The sequence below is a fragment of the Gobius niger genome (assembly GCF_951799975.1).
Source record: "Gobius niger genome assembly, chromosome: 9".
Lineage (NCBI taxonomy): Eukaryota > Metazoa > Chordata > Actinopteri > Gobiiformes > Gobiidae > Gobius > Gobius niger.
The window spans coordinates 6,910,408-6,922,713 of record NC_136860.1 but is presented as its reverse complement, the minus strand read 5'-3'; the positions used below and the strand labels follow the sequence as shown (position 1 = coordinate 6,922,713).

The window sequence follows — 12,306 nt, the reverse complement described above, 5'->3', positions numbered from 1 at the left end:
CCACACAAGCAGCGGGCAGTAAGTCCAGCACGGCGAGGTGGTCACCTCTGAGGTCTGGTCCAAGGTGGGAGCCAGGTATGGGAGGGTTTTCAGGCAGGCAAGAGGGTCCAGGTGGTTCTCCAGAGACAGATTCTGAAGATCTTCTAGATTGTGGTTTGTTCTGGACCTGTCATGATAGACCTCAGAATGATGGTTTCCTTTGGATTTATCATGGTTGATCTCAGGACTGTGGTCTTCTCTGGTTTTGCTGTGATATGCTTCAGAATTCTGCTGTCTTTTCTGGACCCTGGATGTTCTCTCATGGACCTCAAGACTTTGGTCGATGTTCTGGACTCTACACTCATCATGTTGGACTTCAGAACTATGGTCTTTTTTGGATTCATCATGGAGGAACTTCAAGCTATCGTCTCCATTGGATTTGTCATGGAGGAACTTCAAGCTATCGTCTCCATTGGATTTGTCATGGAGGAACTTCAAGCTATCGTCTCCATTGGATTTGTCATGGAGGAACTTCAAGCTATCGTCTCCATTGGATTTGTCACTCTGGTCTTCTCTGGTCTTGTTGTGGAATTTAAGACTTTGGTATCTAATCTGGACCTCAGACTCTTCATGATGGACATTGGGACTCTGATCTTCTAAGGTGTGGTATACCTCAGGATTCTGGCTTCTGGTCTTGGCTCGGGACTTTCTCTTGTGGGCCTCAGGTCTCTGGTCTTCTCTGGTTTTACTCTGGAACTTAGGACTCTGGTCCATGTTCTGGACGCTGGGCTTGTCATGATGGACTTCAGGACTGGGGTCTTCTCTGGGCTTGTTGTGGTGAACTTTAAGAATCTGGTCTCTATCCTGAACCATGGATCGGTCAGGATGGATCTTCAGACTCTGGGTTCCTTTGGTCTTGTTGTGATGAACTTCAAGACTCCGGTCCCTCTGAACCATGGACTTGTCTTGGAGGACCTTTGGACTCTGGTCTCCTCTCGGTGTCTTATTGTGGACTTCAGGACTCTGGTCTCTGTTCTGGACCTCAGACTTCTTCTCGAGGGCCTTTGGACTCTGGAGGCTGTTGTAGTGTAGGATGTTGTGGTTCTGCAGGGACAGCAGATAGGCCTGTTCTCTCTGAAGTTGCCGGTGGAGCTCCTGGGCCTGTCTCTGCTCCTCCAGCTCCTTCCACTTGTACTCCTGAGGACACACTGACTGCATCATGTATGTGGAGGACAGGGTCTTTGGACAGAAGATCCTGTTCAAACTGTAAATGGTCACTTACATCGAGCATGCTACGATAAAGAACCAAATTCACCCATTCACACTCTTCAATTCAAACAGTCATAATCTAATCATTTTAAACACATCAGCCACACGTTTTTGAAATATAATCCCCACTTTTGGAGTTCATGAGAAAATGTATTTAAGTTTATGCTTCATTTGAGTAGGCCCAGTAATGACAGAGATATTAGCCAAAAACTCTTTGTTTTGTCACATGAGCGCAACTGTTTGTGTTTCTAAAGAGTGCAACATTTCCGTATGACAACCTTTCGTAATGGAACATTTGTATGATGTAAGATTGCTGTAAATTACGGGGGGGTAAAGGTACAGTAAAATTACATTTCGGTTCAGTTCAATTATCTGGAGGACACGGATCGGTATTCCTCCAGTGCAGAAAAACAAAAACTGACAGAAAATACATTTGCAAATGGTAATAATGTGGATATCCATTTTTATTTATACATTGTCTCTTAGAGGGGGTATTATGCTTTTTTCAATCACATAGCACCAGTCTATAGCACACTACTATGATGACCAAACCTTCTGTTGGTCTGTAAATGCAGTAAATTAGAATAACTGCCTTGTATAAAATGTCTCTCTCAAAATGGCTGTAGTGAATGTCTTGAAATAGGTCTCTGTCTCTTTAAGAACCTCTGACTCTTTCCGACACGCCCCCTCCACACGCTGTCTGTGGCATCAGTGGGGAGGGGGTTCTGCTGAGGAGCAGTGGTTGGTTACTCGGCTGGTGACGAAAGCTCGGAGGCGTCTCTAGGAGGTGGGGGCGTTCCTAGGAGGACTCAGGCAAACCTATCCCTAAAATGGCCGCCATCAGAGTTTTTACAGATTACTCAAAAATACGTGAATGTGCCAAGGCAACACTTCAGGCGTGTTTTTAATGAGGGAATGACGTAATAACATGATGTAATGCTTGAAAAAGTCGATTTTGCATAAGACCCCCCCTTTAAAGAATGCAAATTACAAAAAATTCAGGAGATTTATCCACATTATTAGATTATTTCTGCAATATTTTGCAGATCATTAGATAGAGCGATGACAGTGCACAAAACCAACAGAAGCACACGGAGGAAGCCATGTGTGTCAGACGCAGCCAGTGCCACACAGCTGAAGTTTACCTGGAGGCTCCGGGATCAACCACTGCACCACAGTGTGTCACTCAATAGTGTCTGAGTGAAACGTGTCAAACATGGTTTCCACTGCACTTAAACTTGAACGACTAAATAAATGAATCAAATGGACTGAACCAATTGTGCTGAACCGAAACAGTCCAATGCTTTCCGTGTACCGTTTTACTAATAATAAAGAAGCATAACTGTTGTTTTTGTATTTGCCCATATTAAAGATATACCGTGACAGTAAAATAATTAAAATAAAAACTAAATAGTGTCATTTATACACAACTGTAGAAGATCATAAGATCCTCATTACAGGCCCTATCTCACCGGAGGAGAGCAACTCGGATTGATTGCATTCATGCAAAGGGCCAATCTCATCAGCCTAGAGACCAGCTCCCCTGGAGAAAAGGCGAGTCTCCAGGTACTTTGAGCTGTTGTAATTGTGAACCCTATTCCTCAACCTGTGAGACGTTGCTGTGACGTCCATGCAATGTCTCCGAGCCCTGTCGGAGATCTCAAAGAGACGTAAAGGTGAAATTGCAGAGAAGTCACAGAGACATTTCCGCCATCAAGTATGAAATGTCAGAGCCCAAGTTGCAAAGATGTCTGTGACTTCACTGCGACGTCACCGTTACGTCTCTTCATGATCTCCAACAGGCCGCGGGGACATTGCATGGACGTCACAGAAACGTCTCACAGGTTAAGGACAACAAATAAGATCCGTGACATAACAGCTTGAGACCAGGCGGAGACGTCTCGGAGACCACACGGAGACTGCACAGAGAAAATAATAATAATACATAACTTGTATAGAGCTTTTTTGGAAGAGCCGTATCTCCAGGGGACGTCTCGGAGACATTTCCGTGACCAGCGGTAACTCGAGTCTCCAACTAGTCTCCAGGCCAATGAGATAGGCCCTTTAGACAGTCTTCTTACCCCATACACTTGTCAGAGATTCCATTGCCAATCGCTATATCTGTTGCTTCCCCTGTTCTGCTGCAGACCACTGTGATTACCGTGCCATTTTAAAGCCATTTCAAATCTCCGAGGCGAGGAAACATTTAGTCAGCACTTAGTGAGCAGGGGCAGGTGACCATCATTCATACCCATACTCCCAAACCCGTGCCAAGTCCGAGAGGGTAACTGAAGCCCGACTTCCCGGTGACTTCACTCTTGCTTCCACTGGGGGAGATTTAGGAGGCGCGTTAACTGCTCCTGTGGGTCTGTAAAAGTTCTGAACTCATGCCAAGGAGAGAGAGAGAGCGTGGAGGAGTGTAATACTACTGAGAGCGTTTAACAAGTGTGGAAGTGTGGAAACTCAACAGTGTGAAAGCCTACCACATTTAAAAGCCCTGTGCCTGGATTGGATCGTTCTTTGCGTCTCGTGCTTTCACACCAACCAAAGTCTCCTCTGTGCGTCTCCAAACCACTTCATTTTAGCAGGACTTATTCAGCGCATCCACATCAGTCACACTCTTCCACATATCACGACACATGGCAAGAGACCAGAACGCAACTGCAGATATTTTACGGCCCTGATATCTCGCTCTGAGCAGACACTCACCAGTAGCATGGCCTGTTCGTGCAGCAGCTGTTGTTGAAGGATCTCCAGGTGCCTCTGCTCTTCCTCCAGCTGCCGGCGGATGTACTCCTGCCAATCACACAACACAGCGCTCAGTGTGTTTTTCTGGTCTGTTGTTTTGTGGAGAAACGCGGCGACTTCATCGGGCTCGTGCAGTTTGGGCTCTACTGTTTTTCACCTGGCTTATGCTCGGGTCGCACATGACGACGGATCACCGAGGATCCTGAATCGTGGATGGCATTTGATGACTCGTGGGCAGAGGCTTTGAGGCGGCGTCACAAACTGTTATGAATTGTTGCCATGTGATTAATGGCACAAACCTTTTACTGTTGGGAATGGTCGCACTCTGTCAGGAATCTGTAGACAATGTCAAGAATGAGGCGAACGTCGTACCTTTAAATATAAGTATTGCCTTTCTCGTTTTGCTCAAAGTCGCTCCTCCTAGTCCTTGGTGGAGGCTGCTTTGTAGGGATGGGTATCGTTAAGGTTTTAGCGATACTACTGCTCTTAATAATACTTACCAGTACTTTAACGGTACACTTATTGGTACTTTAAAGGGCAAAAGAAATATATATACTGTGTGTCTATATATGCGCACAATATTCATTTTTTATTGCTCTACATTTGGACCTAAATTATTTCCAATTTGCGCATACATTTAATATACGGGAAGCAAAGTACAAATATAGACCAAAATGCAATATAAATATATTTAACATGATCTAATAAATGAAGGATTAAAGGAATAGGCCACCTACATACTGAGATATGTTCTTACCTTAGCTTTGACGAGTTCTTTAGGACCTGTCTGGTCTTCACCCGTGCCTTCAGTCACGTAAACACAGCGCAGACGGCGTTAGCATTTAGCCTCTCCCTCTCTCCACTATAGCTCCAAAACAGGTCAAGATAGAAGCTAGCTAACACTTCACGTAACCATATTTAAATAGGGAAAACGTGGAAGAGCTTGGTAGCTTCTATCTTGACCTGTTTTGGAGCTATAGTGGAGAGAGGGAGAGGCTAAATGCTAACGCCGTCTGCGCTGTGTTTACGTGATAGAAGGCACGGGGGAAGACCAGACAGGTCCTAAAGAACTCGTCAAAGCTAAGGTAAGAACATATCTCAGTATGTAAAAACGGTGGCCTATTCCTTTAAGGCTCACAAGTGTTTTGTTAATCACAGGCTGTTAGATTTGTCGCTCTGGGGACTGAGCCTAAATGAAAACTTAGTGCAGTAAAATAATGAACGAGAGCCACAGTCTGTATTTCTCCTCTTTGCCACACTCAGCTGTGTCCAGTGGGTCAACAACACCCATTTGGATTTGCAACGAACGTACGCAACAATAAAAAAAGCAATGATGCCAGTGTGGGTTGAGTTTAATGCCTTCAAGTGATAGTTTATAAGACTGCAAAATGAGGAGCGGGACAGGGAGACTTCCGCTTGGACCTGAAAGCCTCTCCTAGTTTGAGAGACAGAAAATTTCAAGAGTAAACCATCAACCCCCCCCCTCCCCCCCCTCTCTCTCTCTCTCTCTCTCTCTCTCTCTCTCTCTCTCCTCCGGTGTGTCTGCAGTCTCACCTGCTCTCGATCGGCCCGGCGTTTCTCCTCCTCGGCCCTCCTCCGCTCGTCGTCCTCTTTGCGCCGCCGCTCCATGTCCTCCATGCGGCGCTTCTCGTCCTGCTCGCGCCGGCGCTGCTCTCGCTCCTGCTGCCGCCGGACCTCGCGCTCGCGCCGCTGTTGCTGTGGGCCAGACGGGGGGAAAAAGCAAAACCGTTAATCCGTACGGTCTTTCCAGTTTGCATAGAAAAGTCTTCTTGATGCACAAAATGTACAAATAATTCATGAGCCCCATCCGTTGTCCTTCACACATGCTTTTAGTCGTAGAAAAAACAGAAAACTTGTACGTTTTTGATGACGGAACAGCACTGTAACGTGATAAAAAGCTCAATTTGGTATCGGACAGGTTTAGGTTCAGGCACTCACTGATACCAATACCAGGAACATCTGTGGTATTGACTGTCTAATAGCGTTTCTAAATTAATTGATAACTTTCTCACCTGTAATTAGAACGCTTAAAGACCCTATGTCTTATTTTTTTTAATTTTTTTTTTCTTACAATGAAAGAGGGGGCCAGTAAATGTAATGGTTGTGTCCAAACTCATTGCTAACTTTTCCAAACATATTTGTAGCAACCTAAATCTTCACAGGGTCAACTTCATGGGCACGTCTCACAGAGAAAGCGCCGACCCAGGACTACGCGTCCTTGTGAAGGTTTGGCCAGGCTATTCCCCGAGGGTACAACGATGCAGAAATGGGTATCAAACTGGCCACGGAGCTACCTACCGCCAGCCTGAGCGGCTACTGGAGCCTTAAATGAACAAACTTGTAATGTGTAACCCTATCCGCACCCTGACAGCAGTCATGACAGAAATGACAGATGAAGACGTGTTCCAACCCTCAGCTGTGCACTTGAAAGCATCATATTTCCACACACTGGTCTCTCACAGCCCCCGCTCCACCGTCCCATTCAGGCCCAGTCAGCGAGCACCGGCCCTGTCACGGAGCACCCGCCTGGGGAGGTGAGGGGTTCTGTGGGGGGGGTCTGTGGGAAACCGGAGCTGCAGCCCCGCGGAGGTTTTCGGCTGTGACAGGCACCGCTGCGGTCATGTATGGGTGTCGTCAGGAGAATGGAATAACAAAAAGTAGCGTATTATGAACCATTTTCAGCTATGGTGAACCTGGGAGAAGCACTGACGCTGAGCTGGTCTGGTGCAGACGATGTAACAAAACTGCACAAGTAAAGCTCCGCGCTCTGAAAGCTGTGAAACGTGCTTAGGAAGGTGGTAGGAAAGTAAAGGGCTGTTTAAACTTAAACTTCACATCATCATTCACCCTGTAATAAAGTAATCCCTTTTACTTTGGTTCTTCTACTGTTGAAGCGCTCCCATCTGTACTCCATGGGTTATACTGCGTCATAAGCGTAACAGAAAAACTGTCCTCCATATTTTTAAAGCCTGTAATCCAACAATGGATCGTTTTTAAGGGCACTGGGCAGATTTTGGGCCAGATCTTGTGGTTCATAGCGCAAACTGTCCCTTCGCTGCTGCAGCCACTCGCTGCAGATCCAAGATGAGCGGGCGGGAACAGAGAGGCAGCAGCCTCGCGTTGAACACCGTTCGAATGCGCAAAGTTACGAAATGTACAGGATTTAATTGATCAGAAACTGTCATATTGGCTGTGGAGGAGTTGCAGAGTTATGTATAGTTGCAAGAAAACTGTAGCGTATTGGAACATTTGCGCTACAGCTGCAGGATTCTTGGAGCGACTGAATTGGAAAAAAAAAAAAAAAAAAAGTTACTATGTGCCCTGTAAAATGCGCTTCTTTCTTTTGGACTGAGCTGTGGCTACACAAGGAGCATCATCAGGAGGTAAACACTGACACACGATGGAAAAGTCTCCTTAAAACACAGATTAGACGTGGTGTTGCGGCACTTGAAGGCATGTGTGGTTTATTTATGGAAAACTGTTGTTGTTTTGGTGTTAGGGGTGTGCGCGTTGATCTATCAAAGTAAGCCCGTGCATAACCTACGCTCAAACAGACTTTTTAAGGCAATTTCCCTTTTGTTTTCAATTTGACGTTGATTCTAAGGAAGAAGACAAGGCAGCGTGATGTAAAGAGGAACATAATGTGAAGGTTGCCACAGAAGAGCAGCTCCGAGTGCTGCTTGTAATGAACCACGCCTCAGTCGGCCTCTTTTTCTTAAATAACGCCCTCTCCCTAGTGCCGCAGCCTTCAGCGCAAAACCTGCGCCACATGCAAGATCGCGCGTGCACCACGTTGAGTTTAGAGTTGCGCACGGACTGCGCCAGTCACAAGATCTGGCCCCTAGAGTTCTCAGCTACATTTCACACTCTGAAAACAACTCATGGGTCAGTTTTTGTGATCTGATTTCCCGGGTCAGCTCCTGCAGACTCCCACTCCCACAGATAACAGGGGTAATGAGAGCGGCCCCTGGGGAATCTCAGCCGCCGGTTTATGAGAACACTGTAGAATCTATTAGAGGAAATATCAGCATGTTCATCTGAACTCTTTAATTCAGCTCTCACAATCTCATTACACAGATCAGCGCGTACGCCGGGATCACCACTGCCGAGCCGACTGCAAAGATCCAAGGAGGAGCCGACAGCAGCAGTCATTTAGCACGCAAGGCTTTCTAATAACGGTGACTGATAATATCAAACGCCCCTGGTGCAGACGTGTGAGTGGTTACCTCCTCGAGCCTCCTCCTCTGCTCCTTCTGCTGCTCGATGCGTTTCTGCCTCTCGGCCAGCAGTTGGCGCTTGTACTCCTCCTGCTCCCTCATCTGCTGCTCCTGCAGAAGCTGCTGCCTCCTCAGGGCCTCCGAGCGCTCCTTGTTCTCCTGCTGCAGGCGGATGAAGTCCCGGCGCAGCGTGGACTCCCCGGGAACGTTCACTATCGAGCTGTCAGGTGACACGGCGTCAGGGGAAAGTGCAGTCCGTGTTAAATGTTTGCAGAGCCGGTGAAGAGCTTACCTGGGCTCTCCCTCCTGCTCAGACGACTCCTCCTCTTCCTCCTCGCTGCCGCTGTACTCGTACTCAGTCTCATCTGAGGACACGCACAGGAAACACAGTCGCTGCATGAGCCACTGGAACTTTTCTCACTTCTGTTATTGAATGTACAGTTGCATAAAGTAGCACAGAAACGCAACATGTTAGTAGTTTTATGATGCGTCAACTAGAAGAGCAGAGACCAAATGTGAGCCATCTAAGTCACTTTTATCAGAAAAATGTAAGGATACGAAGCGTCATTAGCAACTCGGGTCAGATTTTAAACTTTTTTCTAATCAGTGGAAAATGGCCATAGGCATGTTTCGTGTTTCAATATGCACGAACTGCTAATAACCCGGCTGAATGCCCTTCACTGAGTGGTCCTCTTCTGATCGGTGAGTTGATGTGGCGTTTTTTCCAGGCAAACAACATCTACACAGGTACATTGTTATTAAGTACATTTAAGAAAATATTTTGATTGGCTGTTCGCAAAGTTCCAGAAGCTCCTGCTTTTGAACGATCCAAAAAGCAGGAGTGGACGGCTGGCCAGGCTAAGCTGACCGTACTTTTCTTCTTGGAACTTTTACTTTAGCGCCATTAAGAAGTATTTATTCACTGATCCTTCTTCTTCTTAGTACTTTTACATGAACAGTACTCGAAGCCCGTGAGCCTGCGTGTGGATACTGACCCTTCTCGTCCCTCTTCTTCTTAGTACTTTTACATGAACAGTGCTTGAAGCCCCTGAACCTGCGTGAGGATACTGACCCTTCTCGCCCCTCTTCTTCTTAGTACTTTTACATGAACAGTACTTGAAGCCCGTAAGCCTACGTGAGGATACTGACCCTTCTCGCCCCTCTTCTTCTTAGTACTTTTACATGAACAGTACTCGAAGCCCGTGAGCCTGCGTGTGGATACTGACCCTTCTCGCCCCTCTTCTTCTAAGTACTTTTACATAAACAGTACTCGAAGCCCGTGAGCCTACGTGAGGACACTGACCCTTCTCGTCCCTCTTCTTCTTAGTACTTTTACATGAACAGTACTTGAAGCCCGTGAGCCTGCGTGAGGATACTGACCCTTCTCGCCCCTCTTCTTCTTAGTACTTTTCAGGGCTCAAGACTAACTTTTATTTTAGTAGCGCTGGCGCTACCAACGTTTTCATTTGGTCGCACAGACAATATTTTGGTCGCACAGACTCGAGACACAATATCAAAATTCACCATTTTAATAAATTTAAAACAAGGACAGTTATAAACATGTTCGAAATAAATTATAATTGATCACTATGATTAAAATAGTGTTAAAACTTTTTAAAATAATAGTGATTTTATATAGTTTTATTATATATTTTTTTTGCATTGTTCTGCTTTAATTTTGTGTTTTCAATCCATTATTATTCATCTTCCTTGACAATTGCTTGTCTCTTTCTTTCCAAATCTGCAATATCACTGTCACTTGCAGGATATTCACTTATTAAATTATGTATTACTGCCAATTAAGACCGTGTTAATCACAGGCAAAAAGTACCTGTTTTAGCCTAAAGCCTAAATAAAATACCTCCTGTATTTTATTCTCAATCTGCTGCGGCTGAGGGGGAGGGCGGGCCATAAAAGCAGCTGTGAGCTCTCCGTTAGCTTTACGTTAGCTCTCCGTTAGCTTTATATTTGCGCTCTGAAACAAGCTTTTTCTGACCGCGAGGAGATCAGAGCGAGCTCAGGTAGGAACATAAACCGCTAAACTCTTTCTGCTCCTGTCTCCTCCTCTGGTGCGCGTGCTTCTCTCTGACCTGCGCTCGTGAGCTCGCCGCTCGGCTGCAGCGCTACCGCCCCAAAAGGCGAACATAAAAGTGAAAATAGATACTTCTTTGGGGAATAAGCTGTCGGAAAGTGCGTATTGGCAGAACATAATAGAAGGTTAATTCATGTCGGGACACGTGGCTTCTGTTGCTGTCTGTATTTCACCTGTCCCTCGGACAAACAGGGAGAGCGGGGCACTTGCCTGGACAAAACGTTTAGCGTAAACTACCAGCTGACTTCTTCAATAATAGTGAAAGCTTGGGTGGTGCGTGCGTGCGAGCGTGTTTGTGCAGTGTGTGTGTGTTCTCAGAGAAGTGCTCTGGAGACGCTGTTTGTAACGTTATTTGCAGCACTCCTCATAAAGCCTATTAGACTTTCTTTATTTTTTTTGCTCGCACAGGTGCTACCACTTTTTTTTTTTACTCGCACATTCTCTAAAAATAGTCGCATATGCGAGCATTTTGGTCGCAGTCTAGAACCCTGCTTTTACATGAACAGTACTTGAAGCCTGTGCGTCTACGTGAGGATACTGACCCTTCTCGCCCCTCTTCTTCTAAGTACTTTTACATGAACAGTACTCGAAGCCTGTGAGCCTGCGTGAGGATACTGACCCTTCTCGCCCCTCTTCTTCTAAGTACTTTTACATGAACAGTACTCGAAGCCTGTGAGCCTACGTGAGGATACTGACCCTTCTCGCCCCTCTTCTTCTAAGTACTTTTACATGAACAGTACTCGAAGCCCGTGAGCCTGCGTGAGGATACTGACCCTTCTCGCCCCTCTTCTTCTTGGTCCGGTCGATGTGGTCCTTGAGCTGGATGCGGACCTGCCTCTCGTTGGGCTGGTCCCGGATGAACGGGTGCTTGAGGAGCTGGTCCGTGGGCGGGCGCTGGGTGTAGTTCTTCACCAGGCAGCCCTCGATGAAGCTGAAGAACTTCTTGGACCTGGGGTTGCACAAACACACGCACAGACGGGTGCTGGGTTTAGATGGCGGTCACTCGGACCCTCCGCCGATGAGGACAGACAGATACAGACCATTTCTTGGACTTGAGCCGTGGAGGGGGGTTCCTGGGGATGAGGAACAGCGCTCTCATGGGGTGCATGTCGCACAGCGCTGGAGGAAGACAAAACCACCACACATATAAAGAGTTAGGCTATAACTTTATCTCATGCTGCTCACTCAAGAGAACAATCACGGCCAGAGCTGCTGGAATACACAGAACTAACTTTTTCTGTTGCAGTTGTTTAGCATCTCATTTTTATTTCTGGATTATTACAATGTTTCCACAAAGAGAATGTTTCTGTGGATGTCAAGGAGAAGCATCATGTTCAAGTTTCCGAGTAACGGCACAAGGCAAGATAAGACAGAGTTAGTCTGTTTTCAAGTCATTTTTGGTCAACATGTCAAATTTAGTTTAGGTTGATGAACATGTCTAACACATTAAAGGTCTGTGGCGGTACTTGTAAAGTCAAATATTCTATGAGATAGGGCTTGTCTGAATACTATGAGAAACACTGACAGCTATAAATTCAAAGCACCAGACTTGTTCCTTGAGCCTTGAAGTCGAAAATGACTGTGTAATTGGAAGCTTCGATATTTTATTCCCTTTTTTTCATTTCTTATCGTTTACCAAAAACCTCTGAAGGTTTACGTCATAGTTTTAGTCACCATGAAGTACGTTCCTTTCATTTTAGCTTGGTTTCAGTCGGCAAACAGATTACTTTGACTCAAACTATGCTGAAACATTGTAGTCGGTGAAATGAACACGTCGACAGAGACACTTACGTGGAGCTCCCTCCGCCATCTCTATAGCAGTGATTCCACAGGACCACAGGTCGCTCTGAGAGAGGACACAGACAGTGCATTATTAGACTGAGCCAAGCAGCAAAATCAGTCTTTTACATTTTCAAAGATAACAGAAGAGAGAGAAAATGACCACAACTAAACCTTGGGCAGTCTGTATCTGTACCTTCC

General features: G+C 46.1%; 1 protein-coding gene across 1 annotated transcript in view; it reads right to left on the bottom strand.

The window, feature by feature from the left end:
- Positions 1 to 12,306, bottom strand: part of LOC306967716 (mitogen-activated protein kinase kinase kinase kinase 4-like) — a 60,459-nt gene that overhangs the window by 30,494 nt on the left and 17,659 nt on the right. Inside the window, 7 exon segments of the mRNA XM_079562857.1 lie at positions 3,958 to 4,044; positions 5,551 to 5,712; positions 8,244 to 8,454; positions 8,527 to 8,599; positions 11,100 to 11,275; positions 11,367 to 11,445; positions 12,118 to 12,172. Coding sequence (XP_079418983.1) covers positions 3,958 to 4,044; positions 5,551 to 5,712; positions 8,244 to 8,454; positions 8,527 to 8,599; positions 11,100 to 11,275; positions 11,367 to 11,445; positions 12,118 to 12,172 — 843 coding nt within the window.